The sequence below is a fragment of the Eleutherodactylus coqui genome, chromosome 13 (assembly GCF_035609145.1).
Source record: "Eleutherodactylus coqui strain aEleCoq1 chromosome 13, aEleCoq1.hap1, whole genome shotgun sequence".
In the NCBI taxonomy this organism is placed as follows: domain Eukaryota; kingdom Metazoa; phylum Chordata; class Amphibia; order Anura; family Eleutherodactylidae; genus Eleutherodactylus; species Eleutherodactylus coqui.
In genome coordinates, this window is record NC_089849.1 from 40,600,734 (window position 1) to 40,622,682 (window position 21,949).

A 21,949-nucleotide genomic window follows, 5' to 3' on the forward strand; every position below is an offset into this window, starting at 1 on the left:
AGCCCTGCAGAGTACCCGGTCTAGGCCTGGAGGCCAGCCACTGAGTAAACCTAGCCATGGAGTCAGCAGGAGGGGAGTGTTCTTCAGTGTCCTTGCCCTGAAAGATCAGTTGCCAGAGAAGGTCTGCTTGTCAGCAGGAAGGAAATCAGCTATGGCAATCATGAGTTACACTTGTCCCTGCATAGACAGAAATCAAGGTGTCTACAGGAGAGCCTGCACTGGTTCCCTCCATTCAACCACAAATAACCTCCTAGCTCATTTCCACTTAGCCTGGTCTGACCAGCACACTCCTCCAGTAAGGGATGAAGAGACTTATATCATTCTTTATGTCTACTAAGTTGTTATGGAAGTTATTGCCTGTTGCAAAGAAAGTGTGAACATTGTCCCAAGTCTGCAAGAATTCAGTAAACTGTGTGCCTTCGGTTTTACTGCAACCTATTTGGACTTGTCTGTTTATTTAATTATCCTAACTCATTCAAAGGTACTGGTGTCACATCAGACAGTACACGAACTATTAATCGTCATTATCACAAATTCCATTGCAATCCACCTACTGCATGAGCCACCATTACAGACACAGTTAGAATTTGCACAACCACTCGAACTACACTTCTGTGAACTTCCGCTCGCTGCACCACAGGCCAATAGGGTGGAGGTCGCTATTACTATTGGGACTACTATAGGGTCACTTATTAATACTGAGGCCACTATGGGGGGTCATTATTACTACTGGGACTACTATGGGGTTACTTATTACTGCTGTGGCCAATATAGAGGTCACTATAACTAATGGAGCCACAATGGGGATCACTATGACTACTGGGGCCATTATGGGGGACCCTATTAATACTGGGACCACTATGGGGGGATCATTATTACTATTGGGGCTGCTATGGGGTCTCTATGATTACTGGGGCCTCTATGGGGTCACTAGTACTACTGGGGCTATAATGAGGGACACTATTACTACTGGGGCAAGTATGGGGATCACTATTATTACCGGGGACACTATTACTATACAGTCTTACAATTCTAATCACCCCTTTGAAGGCAACCATAAGGTTGATGTGTATAAAGATTAAAATGAATAAATAAAACCCAGTGCTCCAGGAGTTAACAGCCATATAAAGCAGAAAACCATTATGCCTGCTTTACAGGGGGGTATTTAATAAGAACACCCCCTTTATCCTAGTCTGCGGGATATCTCAGCAATAGTTTTCAGGGGTACAAATCTACAGTTCGTAATGGAGGTGTATAGTGGACTAAATTTATTGATGTGGTTATATTAATGCATTACAAAATGTAAAACAACAAACGGGGGTTAACAGTTATGGTGGTGCAACGCATTTCGGAGGAATAGAAGCCTCATTTTTCAAGCACATGACAAAATAGTTATTGAACAGATGTATATATAGCTATAGAGACCGTTGGGGGTGTGGTATGAATTCCCGTCACTGTGTTCATTTTGGCTGCCAAAAACGCGTGTTACCCTACGCTGTTTGTTGTTTTATATTTTGTAATGCATTACTATAACCGTATCAATAGATTCAGTCCTCTATACATCTTCATTGTGGACTGTGGATTTGGACATCTAAAAACTATTGCTGAGGTATCCGTCAGACTAGGATAAAGGGGGAGTTCTCATTGGAGACCCCCCTTTAAAGTAAGTTTAATGGTTTCCTGCTTTATATGGCTGTAACCCCTGGAGTGCCGGGTTTTATTTATTAATTTTAATCTCCATACACACGTAAACCAAATCCACTTCGGAATCCCGTTGGCGCTCTCCATTTTTGGATTTCCTTGTGACGAGGGAACCACTTGGCCATCTCAACTGAGTATCTAACAAGCTATCCAGGACTTCAAATGTGACGGTCTGCCCATATCCTCGGTAGATCTGTCACGTCAGATAAGTCACCTCTGTTCTTTTGGAGTTCTTCATTTTATGCATGTACATATCTTTGGAGCACTGCCCCTTGTTTTAAGGCTGGGTTCACACGGGGCGGATTTGCTGCGGAAATTCCGTGCATCCCGGGATTAGCCAGGCATGTGGACGAGATGTCTCAGAAATCTCGTCCACACAGGACGGTAAATCCGCTGCGGCTAAGCCGGCAGAAGCCGCCGCTGCGGCGCGGATTTGCCGACCGCAGCATGTTCATTTTTTTTCCCGCTGCGGCCGCGCTCTCCTCTATGGGGGTGCCAGCCGCAGCGGAAGAGCGAGCGGCTGGGCCGCTTCAAAACCACCGCGGGTTTTGAAGCAGTGGTTCTCCCAGCGGAAGTCTCGCGGTTTTTCGCTGCGGCCGAACCGCGAGATTTCCGTCAGGAATCCACCCCATGTGGACCCAGCCTAATAAGGCTGATGTGGCCCTCGGAGAAAATGAGTTTGACACCCCTGCAATAGTGCGTCACAAGTAGGTTTTTATCAAAAATGTAGACTTTGATGCTGGTATTTTTGCTGCAGAATCTCTTTATCTAGATATTCACTGTAAGTAAAGTATAAAGAGCTCAACATTGCGTGTTTTTTTTTTTCATTTTTGGTGGGGGTTTTTGGGCCCATGGCATTCTTTTTTCTAAATCACAGCATACTTTGGGTCTGGTGTGTTTTTCTGGTGTTTTTTTCCCCCCATATGCTTATGTTTAGGAAGAAAAACAAAAACAGTAAAATAGTAAAACGCAGCAAAACTGTGGCAAAATTAGATGTGGTTTTGCCAATGATTTTTTTGTGCGGCTTTTACTGCAAACAAACTGCCCCATGTGCATGCACACTTATAGTATTGCTATATAATGTAGAAGCAGCAATCCGGCACAGAGAAGTAGAACTATATAAACTTCTATTTTATTTAGAGAATAAGTATTAACCCTTTCCAATCCACTGTCTGACCTCTGAAGACATTATGGTTTTAAGGCTGTACAGCTCCGATGTTGGAAGACGTCCGTCGGGGTTCTCTTACTGTATATTGCCAGCCTCTCTGCTGTTGGAGCCTATCCAACGTGTCACCTCATGCAGTACTGGCTTTAGCCAACATATAGCGCCATTGTATAACAGCAGAAAAAGAGTAAGCCCACTAGGAAAACCAGGATACAAATTGGATTGCAAAGGGTTAAAAGCATATGGTCAGTAGTATACTGGAAGGAATGGGCTATATTATATTGCTGTGGATCCCTTGCGCTTGGGATTAGGTCCTTGCATGTTGCTTGCACGATGGAGGGTGTCGACAGGTGATCTTACTTTGTTGACTATTACATGCATATAGCCTTCCAGCACAACAACAGAGAACTCATTTAATCGACTACTCACTAATAATAAAGAGGCAACTCTGTTCATCCTGTCCCAGTCTATACAGCAAAGCTGACACATGAGCAGCAGAATACAGGCACTGTTAGCTTATGGTGCGTGATCTAATGGCCGGTGTGAACACTACAATATTTCAGGTTTGGTTCTTTTTCATAAGGGATAATCATTACCAAAAAAACCCACCAAAAATTAATGTAAAAATGAGTTTATAATAAAAACCTTATGGAATTAACGTGTTAATGTGTTCCTGATGATCCATTCCTGTTAGGTCGGTCCATGCACATTACTTGGATTCATGTGTCAAGAACTGTATTAAAAATTGCAGCACTAGCAGTTTTTTTATATGGTATGTTCAGAACAGAACTCTCATATTGTACTTATTAAGTTTTCTTCTGCTAGGTTCAGGCACAGAAGAACCAGTTACCATGGCAATGTGCTGGAAAAACTAGCATTTGGGAGAGTGGGTGAGAGTGTAGGTGGCAAACTTCCTGGAAGCCAGTCTCCCTTATTAGCCCAGCAGACACTGATGGAGGGTGACATGAAGCAGTCTGGGACGCCATGGCAGCAGCCAACCATCCATACTGTACCTTCCATACACCTGTCAGGTATCCCAACGTGGACCAATCATTAACCCCTGCATGTGCCTGAGTGACTTTGTTTCTTTTCTTCTACACTTTATGTCCGCACCACATGACAGCGGTTTTCTGGGAATGTATAGTGCATTCATTTACCGACTCGTCTTTATTCTAAGTCGGCTATGCCGTCAATCTCTAGATGTCTCCCACATAACCCCTGTATGTAAAAATATGGTTGCTGGTGATGTGATTACATCATCCAATGTCACTAGCGCCGTAAGTTCACAATGCCATTATTCACCGAGTCACTTTACTCACGACCATAATACAGTTCTAGGCGTTACTGTCGGAAGTGGGGGACATGACGGCACAAGGTTATTAAAGGGGTTGTCTGGTTGCAAATCAACTGTTTAAAATTAGACCCAAAGGAGTGAAAACAAACAATAAAACAAACCGTACTTACCGGTCCCTAGTCTGGCAATCCAGCGCTGCAGCCCCACGATTCTCAGTCTCTGTTGATAGCAGAAGTCAGGTGATCGCTGCCTGCCAATCAGAGGCTGCAGCATCACCACTGTTCTCCTGGCATCAGCACTCACATTCTGGAACGGTGATGTTGCAGCCTCTGATTGGCAGGCAGCGATCACCTGACTTCTGCTGTCAACAGAAACACCTGTTTCAACCGAGCACGCACATGTTCTGAATGGGGAGAGGGGAATAAACCACTGACATTTTGCTCTTGCAGTAGCTTACCTCCCCAAGAACAAAAAGTCTGGGCATGCTGAAATGTCCGATCCTTCACTTTCCAGACGTCTGCTGTTGGGAGAGTCAGTAAGCCCCCATACACATTAAATGATTGGCCGATTCTAGTCATAAAAAGTCATAGTTATAAAATGCAAGGGCCGAACACAGATCTCAGTGCCAAAGACCTGGCCACTTATTTCAAAATTAAAATTGACAAAGTCAGCAATTAAAATGTTTCAAGTTCTTTCCCTCTTGCACATCCTCTTGTTCACTCTACTATTCTATGATTCTATATATCTGTCTTGGATGATTTAGTGATCCTGCATTGCATTAAGCAGGGGGTTGGACCCGATGACCCTGGAGGTCCCTTCCAACTCTACCATTCTATGATTCTACTTTGAGCATTTGACCCAATAACTGAAGTCTTCAGGCTCCTCTCTTCTTCTTACCCTACTCCTTGCATTAGTGATCCTATTCCTTCACACCTTAACCAGTCTCTCTCCCCAGCAGTTAAAACTCACCTAACTAAAATATTTAAAGGGGTTAGCCATTTTAGGTATAAATGTAATTAAGCATTTTTAGTATGGTATGAAGTCATCTACCCTGCTTGGTCCACCTCCTTATCCCATCCAACATTTCTCTTCACTATAAAATGGCAGCATATAGAGGGGTGTAGGGCCAGAAATTCCACACAGTCTCCTCCACTGCACCTGTACTACCTTCCTGAGTGCAGCGTCTTACTATAGAATAGTCGGAGTGACATTTTTTGAAAAAAGTTCCCTTCCTCTTTTCTCATTAAACAGCCCCTATTGAACAAACTATTAGCAGATTTGGCCTTAGGACTATCTCCACGCTGTTGATACTGTTATATATGTCTTCCTGTGACATCACACACTTACTACTACAAAACATCAGTAGTTTCTAACACAATGTTCTCTCTACCTAAAACTGAATCTTTCAGAAACTGAACTTCGTAGGTTTCCACCATCTACTACCCAACCTAATCCTGATACTTCCATCTTGGTGTGTGGTGCTACCATAACTCATACATAGCACACCCGCCGCCTAAAGATTATGTTTACATCTTATATTCAATCACCTGCATGCTCATATCACCTGAATCTCAAAAACATCTCCAAAAGCTGCCCTTACTCTAGAAGCAGCAAAAACTCATATTGTTGACTTGAACCATTTTTGTTTTGACTACTGCAAATCACACTCTGTCTCCCCCTTGGTAAACTCTTCCCTCTCCCATTTAACATCAGTTGCCCGCCACTACAGAATACAATTGATAATGATGATCGCTCTCATCCATAAAGCTCTCTATAGTGCTGCACTGCCAATATTTCTCCGCCCTTATGTCTATGATCGCACCCTTGCTGTATTTTCTGCTAACCATTCAAGATTAACATTCCCCATAAGCTGAACCTCTGAACCTCAAAACTTTTTTTTGTCCCGTACCAGTACGCAACCCCAGACAATTAGATTACTTCCAAACATGCACAGTTTTAACTGCGCACTATAAACACATCCTTTAAGGCAGGCCTATCACATTCCATAGACTGACTCCTGTCCTTTTACCACCTTATTCATCATCAGTATCCCCCATCTTCCATGCACTTCATATATGTACATACACAGATATTAGCTGGTGACCGGCTCATGCAGCATTACCCCATTTACTATAAAACATGACTAGACTATTGCACAAAACAAGCACCTTTACCTTTTTATAGAATGATGGAGTTGGAAGGGACCTACCGGGTCATTGGGTCCAACCCCCTACTCAATGCAGGATTAACTAAATCATCTTAGACAGATGTCTGTGCATTGAAGGAGAACTCAACACCTCCTGTGGCAACCTGTTTCACTCATTCATCACCATCACTGTCATATTTAGTTTTTTACAATATGTATTCTGTCTCTACTCACTTTCTGTTTCATCACATTACGTTTAGACTTTCCTTGTGCAAATGAGAATAGGGCTGATCCCTTTACACTGTGACAACCCTTCAGATATTTGTAGACAGACATTAAGTCTCCTCCAAGCCTTTTTTTTTTGCAAGCTAAACATTCCCAGATCCTTTAGCCATTCCTCATAGGACATGATTTGCAGACCGCTCACCGTCTTGATAACTCTTCTCTGAACTTGCTCCAGTTTGTCAGTATTTTTTTGTTGGGGTGCCCAGAACTGGACACAGTCTTCCAGATGAGGTCTGACTAAGGAAGAGTAGAGGAGGATAATTACCTCACGTGATCTAGACTCTATGCTTCTCTTAATACATCCTAGAATTGCGTTTGCCTTTTTTGCTGCTGCATCACACTGTTGACGCATGTTCAGTCTATGATCTATTAGTATACCCAAGCGTTTTTCATATGTTCTGCTGCTTAGCCCAATTTCTCCCATTCAGTATGTGTTTTTTTCCTTTTTTCTTGCCCAGATGTAGGACTTTGCATTTATCCCTGTTAAATACAATTCTGTGGCCTCTGCCCACTGTTCAAGCTTGTCTTGATCTTTTTGAATCCCCTCTCTTAGTGTTAGCTATCCCTTCTAGTTTTGCGTCGTCAGCAAATGTGATCAGTGTCCACTCAATTTCCTCATGTAGATCATTTATTAAAAAAAAATGTTGAACACTGGGCCAAGGACAGAGCCTTATGGTAACCCAATCGAGATATTCTTCAAGTTGAATGTTCAGCCATTTATGACCACTCTGAGTACAATCTATCAGACAGTTGTGAATCCACCTAACCCCATATTTGGTCATTTTTTCAATAAGGATGGTATGAGATACTTTGGCAAATGCTTTAGTAAAGTCAACATATACTATATCTACCACATTTTCCTGATCAACCGAGTCGGTGATTCTGTCATTGAAGTCAATTAGATTTATATGGCATGACATGTTTGTTACAAACTCATGGGACTAGCCGCCCTGGTTCTCTTCCCTCTACCCCATCTGTCAGTCAGCTAGCGACTTGCTCATCATGCACTCCTGAACTACCCTCCACCCCCACATTTACTCCAGTGAGTGCCTGCTAAGTGAGCAGCAAACTCCTTTCCATATTGCTAATGTGTGTCATAATGTTAAGTCGCTCATTTAGATCCAGGATCTGGACTTCCAAACACAAAACATACTTGCATCTCGTACAACAGTATGCACCCTCGACTGTCTGGTCAAGGACTGTTTACATTGTATAAGATGTACACCAGACAGCAATGCCAAGCATGGAGCAAATTCTAGTGGGGATTTATTGTTTAACTTAAAAGAAACGAAGAACAACTAGATCACACTCCTCACGTGCCTCTGCACTTTTCTTCTTAACCTCTGCTGCTTCCTTTAGTATCCAAGGATGTAATTCATCTGGACCTTGAGACTTGAATTCATTTAAGTTAGCTAAGTGTTCCTTCACCATGTCTCTGCTTACAGATAGCCTGCATTCTTTAATTCCCTCAATAGCACAGGGAAGATCAGTTGATGTTCCAACTACTTTCTGTAAGAAAACAGATACAAAATAGGAATTTAAAAGTTCGGCCTTCTCAACATCATTCTTAACCAATTCACCATTTCCATCCAATAAATAAACTAGATCAGCTTTGATATACCCCCAAAATTCTGTTGCAAGCCTCAATTATCAGCTTAAGCTATTGTGACACTTGACCTACAGTTTCTGCAGACCACATTATATTCTTCTTTAGATATTCCCATCTTTCCATTTGATAAACATATTTTTCTTCCTTTTTATCATGTGTGCAAGTTCTGCATTCATCCATCCTGGTCTCCCTAAATGCTTCCCATTCTTCCTTCTTTTAGGGATTGTTAACGATTGTGCTTTGAGAATCTCATTTTACAATATTTCCCAACCTTCTTGGACATTTCTGTCCTTAAGAACATCCAACCATTGGATTCTTCCTATCCTCTTCCGGAGTCCTTTAAAATTTGCCTCTCTGAAATCCAACCTTGAGGTCTGAGTCTTCCTCCCCGGATTATCCAAAATTCAAGGTTAGCATGATCACTGCCTCCTAAGGTCCCAGCCACCCTTCCTTCCTCAACCATTCCCTCCCTGTTGGTAAGAATTAGGCCCAAGATAGCAGATCCTCTTGTTTTCTCTTCTACCTTTTGGAAGATAAAGTTGTCAGCTAGAGCGGACAGGAATTTGTTGGGACCATTACGTTTGTCAGAGAGATTCCCAACAAATGTCTGGATAGTTAAAGTCTCCCATGATCACTAGGTAATACTTTTTTAAGAACTTGGCCAGCTGACGTAGAAAAAGTTTATCTATATCTTTTGCTTGTCCAGGTGGCCTATAGTAAAATGCCTACAATGGTGTCCTTTCTGTTTTCCCCTTGTTTTCTTACCCAGTTTCTACAGTACCATACTCTGAAGTTAGATGCTTTCCTATCACACAATGCAACATCTGCAGCAGCCAGAGCAGTTATCCCTTGCCACTGGTGAACCACAGGTCCCCTCCATAAAGGAGTGGCAACAAGAAATGTCATATCTCAGCCATATGGAGGAGCTATCTGCGGAACACTCTCGAGAACCTGAAAAACAAAGGGAAAAATATAGAGAAACCTGGCGACCTTGGATTATGTTCGAGTCCCCTACAGGGTTCACCAGGCTGTTTCAATAGACCTACCCATGAGCCTTGAGGGGGGACACAAGTCCGCCAGAATAAGGGACCGATAGGAATGCACTTAAGGTGCCCCACCCACTCTCCCCTTTTTTTCCTCTGGTTTTTGTATATGTGTGTTATTGTTGAAGTGCCTTACTACTCGGTTATACTTGTTTTCTAATTTTCTCAGATTTTTTCTATACCCTTTTTCCCCCCCTCTTCTCTTTTTCCTTTTCCAATGAAAGGGATTTTTTATTTTCCAAACTATAATATTCTGTTATGATATGAGGCCCCACACCTCTATTTCTCAGTCAATTTTGCACCAATATAGTAAAAGAATAGATCCCTGAGGGGAGGCGGTTTAGGGGTCTATTTTTGGGCCAGATGAAGCATTTGTTTTATTTGTTGAAGATTTGCCTAATTTTTGCACGATGTGAAATGAAGTTCCTGCGAGACCAGTCTTAATTTTTATTCCTATTCCTTAAGGTTTGTGAAATGTTTGAAAAATTTAATAAAAAGATTAAACGTAAAATGCAACATCTCCTCCCCTTTAATTAAGTTGGTTTCGTATAAATAAGTTGCATGCCAATCATGTGCATCATCCCACCAAGTTTCCGTGATGCCTATGACATCGTATTTCTCTTCCTGTTAGGAGCTCTACCGGTATTTCCCTTTGTTCATTTCCCATGCTCTGTGCATTTGTGTAGAAACATTTTAGTTTGTGATCGGTGTCTCTTTCTCCTCTACTTGCCTTCTGAATTTATCTTTCTACTTTTTCACTTCTAAAAGCAGGGTTCTCAATTGTATTCATTAGCTGTATTTTTTTGCCTGGCCTTTTACTTCCCATACTGTTCTACTTTGTGCCACTGCTGTAAGCTTGTATGCTCTTGCAAGCAGGGCTCTCAATACTCATTTGAATTGTTGATTTGTTTTCACATGCCCTTGAAGTGTAAAAATGCTGCAAAATATGCCGGTACCATATAAAATTCCACTCACGTTAATAAGTTCAGTTGTAATGTTTAGTGTAGAACATCTTTAGATCCTAAATTGTGAACAGAAATTGAAAGCCTACCAGACTTTAGAATAAGTGGTATTGTGTGTGTACATGAGGAATGACACTATATCTCACCTATATATGACTTATATCCTGAATTTATCACCAGATTTCTCTTTGCATCTCTAATTCTGGTTTCCCCGAGCTGCTGGGTGAAGACTAGCTGCTATGTCGTCTTCCATACACCACACACACACAGAAGAGGAGCTTTTGCTATCTTTCTGTAAAACACCCTCAGAAGCTCACGGACAACATTATACAGCAATACTTGGCAGTGCAAAAAGGAGGCGAACAGTCCTGTATGAAACTTGGAGAGAACCTCCACAATGTTTTATTAACTTAGAAGTAAATCTCAGTTCACAAAAAATACAATTTTTTTTTTTTTAAGAAAAACAAACACCTGCACAGAACAAAATGATAAAAAACAATTATAAAGCCATCACAGTGTGTTTAGGTCAAGAACATCAAAGAAGAAGACTAAGCAAAAAAAAAAAAAGGGGGGGGGGGGGGGGGGGGAATATAAAAAGGGACAACCTGTCCACATCCAGTGATTTGTGATATATCTCTGAGCAACAGTTCAGGTGAAGCACTGGGCTTGCAAGACTCTGGCAATGAAGCAGTTAACTCTCGTGGAAACAAAACCACTGTAGCCTGGATGGGCCAATACCAAAAATAATCATTGAACCATTTCTTATAATAGTGGGGGGTGCATTACTGCAAAGAATAACGAGTGGTGCCAAGAGCAACCAGCCAAGGTATAGCACCAGCCTTGGTCAGCCATACTCAAACCTTCACTTATATATAAGGGAACTGCATACACAGTAAACATTTACTAATATATGATTATTGGTACAGGGTGGAGGGGGAATACAATTTTCCAGTGTTGCCAAAACAACCAAACAGATCAAATCTTCAGTTTTAAAAATCTGAAAAATCGCATTGATTGGTTTAGGCAACACTAACTTTTCCCTAGAAAGTTCTTTTAAACATGAGGCCCCTTATAAATTCTCCTGCTCGTTATAGTAACGCTGTTGAAACTTAAAAGGGTTTTCCGGATAAATCCTATTGATGGCATTGCCTCCGGACAGGTCATCAATAGTTAAATTACCGGGAACCCAACGCTCAGTTTTCCCTGATCACCTAGCCTGCTGTCAGTATAGCGGGGCTGGATGTCGCTATTGGGGTCGGAGGCATAAGTGTTAGAGGGCTTCACTCCCACTAAGGGCGGGCTCACACAGCCGTATGCGGAATCCAATGCAAGTCTCACGCACAGAACACCTTTTTGCTACATTCTATTTTCCGCAAGCAGATTCCGCAATTCTGACCCACTAACGTGAGCGGAACTGCATGATTCAATGTATTTGATCGATCTGGGTATTACCGTTGATCAAACGCTCGCGGATTCCGCAATTCTTATCTGGTCGTGTGAGATAGGCCTAAAATCAGTGGATGCGCTGCCTCCTATTACACTGCCACAACAGATCCCAGTATTGAAGTTTAATAGGAGCTCCCACGATTGCAGTGGGAGTGAAGCCCTCTAGGACAATGTCCAGCCCCACAATCAGCGGATCGCCAACGATCCCAAGTGGTGGGTCCCTGGACAATTAACTTTCAATGACTTATCCGGAATATAGGTCATCAATAGGATTTGCCCCTAAAACCCCTTTAGCATGCATCTCCAGGCCACGTATACCATCGCATGCTTAACAGGGAGAATGGGAAACATAGATGGGAAGGCCAACAAGGTTTACGAGACAACTATGACGATAGAAACCTTTTCTTGTAACACTATTATAGCAGGAGAGATTTCCTTTACAAGAGTGCCGTCTGCGACATCTCCAGCCACTTACACAATTACTGGTGGAGATGAGATAGCATATGCAACAGGAGTTACAGGAATCTCCTTCCTTACTGATAGGCCTCTCCTACTCGCAGAGAGTGCCGTTGGTGCAGCTTCCAGATATACTAACCTAGGTTACCTTTACTAAGCTAAATATGCATCTACACTTCACCTATGGACGCAACAGAATCCAGGATTTTTTTCCTTCCCCTTCCATTATCCATAACTTTCTTTTGGTAAAAAAAATAAGTAGCCGTGAAATACTTCCATGGCAACGAGCCTTGGGACACTGCGGTAATAATGACACTGCTGCTAGTAATGTGCTGAATGGAGCAAAAAGTTTGTATGAAACACACTGTTTTAGTGCAGGAATTCGACAACTCCCTGCATTAATAAGTGGCTAGGGTTGGTACTGCATTCACTTCAATAGGAGTCAGCCTGCAGTACCAACTTGGGCCACTGAGTGATGTACTGAGCTGTCCGCTTCCTGCAGCAAAAGTGGGACAACCCCTTTAAAAAGGGAAACGCCAATGCAAAACGTTTGCAATGTGCTATGCCTAGTACAAGGTCTGAGGGGTAAGCATGTCTCATGCTCCTTGCACATATACCCTGCACTGGGTATAACAGTGTATTACTTGTGTGCATAGTTTTTCTATAAAAGTTTCTATATAGATCTCCATGAGCAAATCTCTTCATAGTCAGTCATGGCAGTGTAATGGCAATGATTGACCAGAAGACCTTTCCCCAACAATTATTCTCCTACTTTCCCCTCATCAGCATCCCTATAGAAGCTTCATGTGGGGGCAGCCAACATAATCTCAACCTATTATTCTTGATTCTGATCACTAGGATGAGGCCGAGTGTTATAAGCAGCACTTTCCTAAAAGCTAATGTATATAATGGGTTTAATTATTCCACAAAACAAAAGGTTTTTCAGTATACAGCTGTAGGAGACAAAGTAAATGCTGCCCACAGTAATCAGATTGCCGCTTCACTGCAACTTATTTATGCACGAGGCCCCAGAATGGGCAAAAGTACACAAAAGGCTGGCCTGCTATGTGCAATATATTAAAAACCAAACAAAAAAAGTCATACAGGCATCCTCTTACGACACTGATATACGGGCAGTGGTCAGAACTGGGATACTTACAAGTATAAACAGTGAGTATATAGTCTGCCAGCCTAGCTTCATAATGCCAATTCACAGACCCGAACTGAGGGCTACTTGGCACTTTTAATCCTGACCATTCTTTCTGTCCCAAGCATGCCATATGGTGCAAAAATAATTGAGTTTATACATCCCGTCTGGAATCCGAATTGGGTTAGAAGTGTAAAGCAGGAACTTCAGCCCTGCATGCAAATAGATGTTCATGTATTGTAGAGTCCGCCTGCAGCCGGTTAACTACAACTAATCTGCTTACTAGAAATAAAACCACTAAAGGCTTGCAAATCGGGCAAAATGAATAAGCTTTGTACCCCTCATACAGGGCCTGACATGGGAATTCAAAGAGCACCATAGTGAAAGCCCCAGACCATGCACTTGCCAAAAAGTATGCCCGGGTATCCCTCTAAAGCGAACCGGTCACCATCTGTGAACAGCATAAACTAGTTTATGGTGCCCATAGGGTAGATTCCAAGGAGTCCAGGAATGTGGTTTTTAGAATCGACTGCCCGTTCCAATGGAATTCGGCCCAACAGACACATCACTGCTGGTGCAGACTTCCATGGAGGCCGGTATGGAAACAAGGCGGAAGGACTATTAAAAAAAAATACAATTGCCGGACTCTTCGGAGTCTGGTCCGCCAATACCATGACTTAGTTCATGCTGCCCACAGGTTCAATTTGACATTGAAATTAACACAACAAAGTATACATCAACTACAGGTGGGGGAGGGGGGGGGGGGGGGGTTAAATATTGACTAAAGGAATTTTTTTTCATAACTTGTTTCATAGCTTGGAAACACGTTCAAGGTGATTTTTAATAGATCCATTGAATGCAATACTTTTTTTTTCTTCTTAGCAGCAGTTTCACTTGCGCTCTTTCCAAAAAACAAAAAGCTGTAGAGACAGAAGGAACTTAGGCACGCAGCAAAAGAACAAAAAAAAAAACAAAAACAAAAAACTTTCCTTACATATATCCAAACATGTAACAATATACATTAAATGGTCTATCAACATACCCAAAAAATTACATATTTATATTGGTGAACGGTGCAATATTCTGGAGAAGAGCTTGAAGTTATAAAATCCGAGTAATCCCTCGCAGGGAGAGATTCCTTCAGAAAAAAGGAAAAAAAAACAAAAAACAATACTGTTCTGTAATCCAGAACCCTCTTCTTGGAAAAGGAGGTTGTTATAACGTGAGCTCAGGAGCCGCTCTTCTCTTTCGCCTTCAAGTGTCTGTTTTCCTGAAAGATAGGATTTAACCCAACGGTCACGTTAGAATTGGAAAAACCCTCTAAAAAAACAGCACTTTTTAGTGTACATTTTAAAGGTCTCATGTAAACTCCGATGCCTTAAGGGCATTTTTAACCCCTCAGTGACAACTAATTTTAACCTTGAGAGCAGGTAAATGATATCTTTTGTGTTCCAGTGGTCATAACTTTATTTTTTCATCCATGTAGCTGTTTGACACTTTGTATTTTGCAGGATGAGTTCTAGTTTGTATAATAACCAATTTCAGATTTTATGATATTTATAAAAAACAGCTTTTGTTAATTTTTCCCCCCATTTTCTTGGGCAATGGAATAAAAGTTATTTTTTGTGACTTTTTATGGCATTCCGTGTGGTATAAATATTATGTTAACTTTATTCTACAAGTCATTACAATTAGACCACCACCAGAGGTTTTATTATGTTTTACTACTTTTTTTTCCAAACACCCTTTTTTTTTTTCTAAGAGAGTCCGCAGCGGATCGGACGGCTTCCTTTAACTGCAATGGAGGCCGTCCCTGCGGGAACCGCACTGAAATGGAGCGTGCTGCGATTTGATTTCTGCACCCAAAAAGGTCCGCAAATCAAATCTGCATGCTTTAATTCAGTTGCGGGCGCCGATGTTTCCCTATGGGTGCCTTGAACTGCGGATCATCTGCAACTCAAATCCACCAATGGACATTGGGGCCTTATATAAAAATACTTTTTGTGTAGCACCACATTCCAGGACCAGAGTAGATTTAATTTTTCAGGCAGAACTCTATCAAGCCTGCTTTTTGTGGGACAACTTGTGCTTTTTGTTGGTATCATTTTGAAATATACACAATTTTTTTTACATAGTAAGTTAGGCTGAAAAAAAGACAAATGTCCATCCAGTTCAGCCCGATTCCACCCTCCCTTGTTGATCAAGAGCAAGGCACAAAAAAAAAAAAAAAAAAAAACCCATGGAGAAAGAAGCTAATTTACCCTGATTCTGGAGGTGGGGGGGGGGGGGGGGGGGGGGGGGGGGGAGGATCCTTTGAGACTCCATAATGGCAGTCAGAATAATCCCTGGATCAACATTTGAGATAAATGACCAGAAGGGTTGTTGAAGGTCTATACCCTGTAATATCACAGCGTTCTAAAAAGACGTCTAGTCCCCTCTAAATTCCTTTGGTTGATTTTGCCATTACCCCATCCTCAGGCAGAGAGTTTCAGTCTCACTGCCTTTACTGTAAACCCCCCCTTCTGTGTTGGTGATGAAAACTTTTCCTAGAACCGTAGCGGATGCCCTCTTGTTGCAGTCGCAGTCCTGGGTATAAACAGATCATGGGAGAGATCCTTGTATTGTCCCCTCATGTACTTATACATAGTTATTTGATCACCTCTTAGCCGTATTTTTTCCAGGGTGAATAATCCCAATTTGGATAGCCTCTCTGGGTATTCCAGTCCTCAATTCCATTTATTAACTTAGTTGCCCTTCTTTAAACCCCTTCAAGCACTGTAACATCTTTCCTGAGCACTGGTGTCCAGAACTGTACGCAGTATTCCATGTGGGGCCTGACTAGTGCCTTATATAGTGGGAGGATAATGTTCTCATCCTTCGCCCCTATACCTCTTTTAAAGCAACCAAGACTTTTATTTACTTTTGCAGCAGCTGACTGGCATTGATTGCTCCAGTCAAGTCTACAGTCAACTAGTACCCTTTAGGTCTTTTTCCATATCACTTTTCCCTAGCAGTACCCCATTTAGTGTATATTGGTGACATCCATTTCTCCTGCCCATGTGCAGAACCTTACATTTATTGAAGTTGAACTTCATTTGCCATTTTTCTGCCCAAGCCCCCAGCTTATCTAGGTCCTTTTGCAGACACATTGTCCTCCATTATATTATCTTATATAATTTCGTATCATCTGCAAATATTGATATTTTGCTGTGCAGCCCCTCTATCAGGTCGTTGATAAATATATTGAACAGAATGGGCCCCAATACTGAACCCTGTGGCACCCCATAAGTGGCCCAATCAGAGTATGAACCGTTTACTACTACCCTCTGTTTTCTCAGTGCCAGTTCTTTACCCAGCTACACGTTTTCGCCCAGACTGAGCTGTCTCATTTTACATCTGCCTATTACGCGGCACGGTGTCAAATGCTTTAGAAAAATCCAGATATACGAGATCAATAGACTCTCCCAGGTCCAGCCTAGAACTTACTTCGTTGTAGAAGCTGATCAAGTTGGTCTGACATGATCGACCCCTCATGAATCTGTTCTGTTTTTTCCCTTGAGGTATTCCAGGATGGCGTCTCTCAGAAACCTCTTGAATATTTTTCCAATTATTGAAGTGAGACTTACTGGCCTGTAGTTACCAGTCTCTCTTCTTGACCCCTTTTTGTATATGGGAACCACATTGGCAATTCGCCAATCCAGTGGTACAACTCTGGTCTCAATAGAGTCCCTAAATATAAGAAATAGTGGTCTATCAAATCACTTAGTTTCCTGAGAACCCATGGGTATATTCCATCTGGACCTGGCGATTTGTCGATTTTAATCTTTTTTAGCCTGGTTTGCACTTTCTCCTGCATTACACAGGTGATATTTAGTGTGAAGGCGAGAGAGAGTGTGTGTGTGTGTGTGGGGGGGGGGGGGGGGGGGGTCATTTTATCTTCTTCCATCTCGTGTGACACTTTTTCTTTCGTGAATATATGTGGGGAAAAAAAAAAAACTAATAAATTCGCCTTTCCTCCCTATCAACTTCTATGGTTTCTCCTGCAATATTTGTTAACTGGCCAGTGCTTTCAGTGAAAATCTTTTTGCCATTTATAGAATTGAAAAATAGTTTAGGGTTATTTTTGTTCTCTTCGACAATCAATCTCTGTCTTCTTTTCCTTACAAAATTTGTTCCCCCCCCCCCCCCCCCCCCTCTGTTTTCAGCACTACTTCACTGCCGACTTCTTTTAGTAATTTACACGCTTTCTTTTTTTTCACTTACTGTTCCCCTTAGTCTTGTTGAGCCACGTTGGTTTCCTTTTATTCGTAGTTCTTTTATTTTTGAAGGGTATGACCTGCTCACATGAGGTATTTAGGATGTTTTTGAACTTCTCTTATTTGTTGCCTGTGCTGTTATTTTTGAGGACATTGTCCCATTTAATGATGCTGAGAGTCATTTTGAGCTGATCAGGCTTCCTATTGAATGACAACTGGAAATGAATTCTATTGTGGTCACTCTTTCCAAAGTGTCCCTCAACCTGCACCCTTGTGATTATGTCGGGTCTGTTGATTAATAAGTCCAGAATGGCCCTCCCTCTAGTTGGCTCCCGCACAAGTTAGTTATCTTTCATCGTTCAAGAACTTATCGCCCTTGTGAGATTTGCCGTTTTCATCTTCCCATATTATATCCGGATAAGTCAAGTCCCCCATATTAATTACTTTATTTCAGTTTAACACCTCTTCTATTTGTTTTCCATTTCTTCAGTTATTTTAGGTGGCCTATAAAAAAAACCTATCAGGATTTTATTAGTTTTCCCTCCCTGTATTCTGTGTGTTCATCTCCTACACCTATATCTTCTTGTAGCGTCAGCATTATGTAGGATTTAACACAAAGACATACCCCTAACCCCTTTCCTACGGTCCCTTCTGAAGAGGTTGTAATCCTGTAAATTCACCACCGTATTTTAGTTATTTCTATTTAGGGGAAACAAGATGATTAGTAAACCGCTATTTTGACATTTTTTGTTGAATGGAATTTTTCAGGCTTGATAAATGTAATATTTTATAGTATGGGTTGTTATAGATGTGGTGATGCCAATTATGTGCAAAGGGAAAAAGTTCTCGCATTTTTTTCATTTAAAAAAATCTAGATGCAACGGTCAGCAATGACTGCAGCATCTGCGAAGGAATGCAGAGGAATGATTAGATAAGTCCTTGTCATTTCACTCCTTTACAGGTAAAAAGCCTGTATGTGGCAAATATGCCAAGTGGATGTCGGGCGTCATGGTATATAGGGGGCGCCGAGTTCAGCTTACTACATGGGGGGTGTTGGCTGTCTGACAGCCATCAACTGACCGCAACTGCCAAGATTGTAAAACTCCAATTGCTGCAGTTAACACTCTAGATGCCACTGTCAGTGTTGAAAGCAGCATTTAACCCTTTGCAATCCAATTTTGGATTCAGGGTTTCCTAGGGGTTTTTCTAACAAAAGTACAGAATTGCTCGCATATGCAAAAGCATTCCAAAATTATTACCACTTGAAAAGGGACATCAGATTTGAAAAATGGGGCCTTGTCACACCAAAAGTGACTGCAGGGAGAAGGGGTTAAAAAGACAGCAAAAGCATGTCTGTAGCCCTTATAGAGCTGGAGCTACGGCCCTTTAGAGTAGAACGAGCAGTGCTAGTCTTAAACGGTTAATGTCCTTTTCCTACAAAAGAACACAGCTCATCCTAAACTGTTGGCATGGGAAAGAGGGGGTTAAAGAAATTGTTCATATTTTCTGTACATACCAGAAGATGCTCCATGCAACTTTCGAGAGTTGGCATTAAGGCCGCTCTGAAAACCTGCAAAGAAGTACACTATCCTACCAAAAATAAGTCGGTCACCTGCGCAAGAATCACAAGGCGTATTTATTTCCATTTGGTAATACTTAGTGGGGCTACTCTGGGCCTAATGACATTGGAGACTCTCCAAGGTATAGTTTCTAACGTCTGATACACTTCAGCTGGCGTTTCCCACAATTCATCCTGTAAACACCTGACAAGTTCTCTGAAAGAAGATGGTTGCTGTTCATATTTCCTGACCTGACGTTCCAGTTCATTCTAAAGCTGTTCAGTAGGGTTCAGGTTGGACTCTGTGCAGCCGGTCCAATCGTGGGACATCCATGTCCTCAAACAAAAGTAAAACAGTGTTGGATTTGTGACAAGATGCGTTGCTTTGTTGGAAGTATGGCCGACCATTCCCAGAGTATTGGCACATTGTCAGAAGCACATTATCACCTACAATGTCAGGGTACACCGCCGTGTTTATGGTTCTTGCCACTAAAGCCAATGGACGGAGACCATGCTACGTAACACATTGCCAGACCATAACAGAACCTGCGCCATACTTACCTGTTGGCACAAAACACTCAGGTCAAGGTGTTCCCCAGGCGTCCTCCACACCCAGGTACGTCCATCTGATTTGAAAAGTATCGCGATTCGTCACTCCATAGAATGTTCTTCTATTGCTCAACGGTCCAATGACGACGCTCCTTGTACCATTGTAGACGGGACGATGTATTGCGCTTTGTGATTGATGGCTTGTGTGCAGTGATATGCCGTAAATCCAATAGCGTGCAGTTTCTGTAACATGTTATAGCTGGGACCTCCAAGGGTCTGCATCTTATGTAGCATGGTTTAGGATATGTAACATGCTAATACAACATGACCCATTCTACTTATTGTGGTGTCAAACTACTTTTGGCAAGATAGTGTACAGTCCAATACAGGAGAACTGAGTTTTAACCCTTTCCAATCCACTGTCTGACGTCTAAAGACATTCTGATTGAAGGCTGTAGAGCTTCCGAAGTTGGAAGATGTCTGACAGGGTATTCTTACTGTGTATGACTGGCCGCTCTGTTGTCGGGGGCCTCTCCAGCATGTCCAATACTGCAGTACTGGCTCTAGCCAGCAGGTGGTGCCATTGTATAATGGCAGAAAAAGAAAACTCCCTAGGAAACCCTGAATCCAAAATTGGATTGCAAAGGGTTAAATCTGAAAAGATCTTAGGGCATGCTGCAGATTTTCAAGCCTACATTGTACCTAGTTTGCCACTGATTTTCAAACACAAAATTTAAAATAGAAGATAACTAGAGATGAGCGAGCATACTCGTTAAGGACAAATACTCGAGCGAGTATTGTCCTTTTCGAGTACCTGCCCACTCATGAGAAAAGATTTGGGTGTCGGCGGGGGAGGGATCTCTCTCCCCCGCTTCCTCCTGCAACACAGCGCTCATCCCCGCCGGCACCCGACTCTTTTGTCACGAGCGGGCATGTACTCGAAAAGGACAATACTCGCTCGAGTATTTGTCCTTAACGAGTATGCTCGCTCATCTCTAAAGATAACCCAATCTTAGCAAAATACCTTCAAAATGGGTTTTCTTAGACTGACTGGTGACCTACCTTCAGGATATGTTATCAATATCATACCTGCGGGGGTCTGCCACTCAAGGCCCCCACTGATCAGCTGTTTGAAGAGGCCACTACTTTTTCTCAGGCCTATACATTATGTTCATTGGTCACATGACCTGAGAGTAGCCAATATTTAAAGCTATGTCAGCAGCACTCACCGTACACCATGGATGGCAGAGTGGTTCTTGTTGCAGGCCCCGTGTCGGTTCTGCCCCAGAGCCGAATTAGACAATACTAATGAAGAAAGGGCAGTAATACAAACTGCACCGTGCACCTCGTATTGCTGCCCTTTCTTTATTACTATGGCCCGAGAGCAGCCGAGTCAAGTGGATGGGATTGAGCTGCTCTACAAGGCAAAGCTGGTATACAAGGTTCTGTGTCTAGTCTGGACTGAAAACAGCAGGGTGCTCAACTGAACGCTATGGCCACTTCAAAACAGCTGATTGCTGGGGACGCCCAAGCAGTGAACCCCACATGAGGATAGTTCGTTTAGTCCTAAAAACGTCTTTAACCACTTCCTACCGCAGTTTTTAAAAAAATAAAATTACTTTGTCACTTTCTTTTGGCTCATAACTTTATTTTTATATGGATGCGGCTGTGTGAGGGCTTGTTTTTTGAGGGGCAACTTGTTTTTTGTTTGATCCTATTTCGGGTTTCGTAAAGCTTTTTAAGCAGTTTCCATTCAGAGTTTTCTTGACGCCGGCCACACAAAATCGCAATTCTGCAAATATATATATTTTATGGCGTATACAGAGCGGGATAAACAATGTGATATTTCAAGAAACTGAACTTTTACGCGCACGACGATCCCAACCCATTTATTGTTTTTATGTGACGACTGGAAAACGTTTTCTTTTAAAAACGTATTTTTTTAATTTTACTAATAATTAACAGACCTTTATTTTTTACTCGTTTTTATCTCCTTACACTCCCCATAGGAGACCTGAGCTAGCGATCGCCTGATACAATATACTGCTTCATTCTTGCAATATATTGTTTTTCTACAGGCGGAATTCTATAAATCCCTGCCAGAGGCATAGCTCAATAGACAAAAAAACATGGCAGCCCTGGGGGCCTTCACAAGGTCCCAGGTTGCCATAACGACCGAATGACTGCCCACGATCTTGTTGCAGGCGAGCCGCTTGGATGGCAGAGAGAGCCCCCTTCCTCTGTCGAACCTTTAACCCTTTCCAATCCACTGTCTGACGTCTAAAGACATTCTAATTGAAGGCTGTACAGCTCCTATGTCGGAAGACATCTG

The 21,949-nt window shown here is 42.2% G+C and overlaps 1 protein-coding gene across 1 annotated transcript in view; it reads right to left on the bottom strand.

Moving 5' to 3' along the window:
- Nucleotides 1-10,578: 10,578 nt before the first annotated feature.
- CASC3 (CASC3 exon junction complex subunit) overlaps nucleotides 10,579-21,949 on the bottom strand; it is a 30,257-nt gene continuing 18,886 nt past the window's right edge. Inside the window, exon 13 of the mRNA XM_066587431.1 lies at nucleotides 10,579-14,524. Within this exon, the coding sequence (XP_066443528.1) occupies nucleotides 14,483-14,524 (42 nt within the window). The 3' untranslated portion in view covers nucleotides 10,579-14,482. The remainder of the gene's footprint in view (nucleotides 14,525-21,949) is intronic.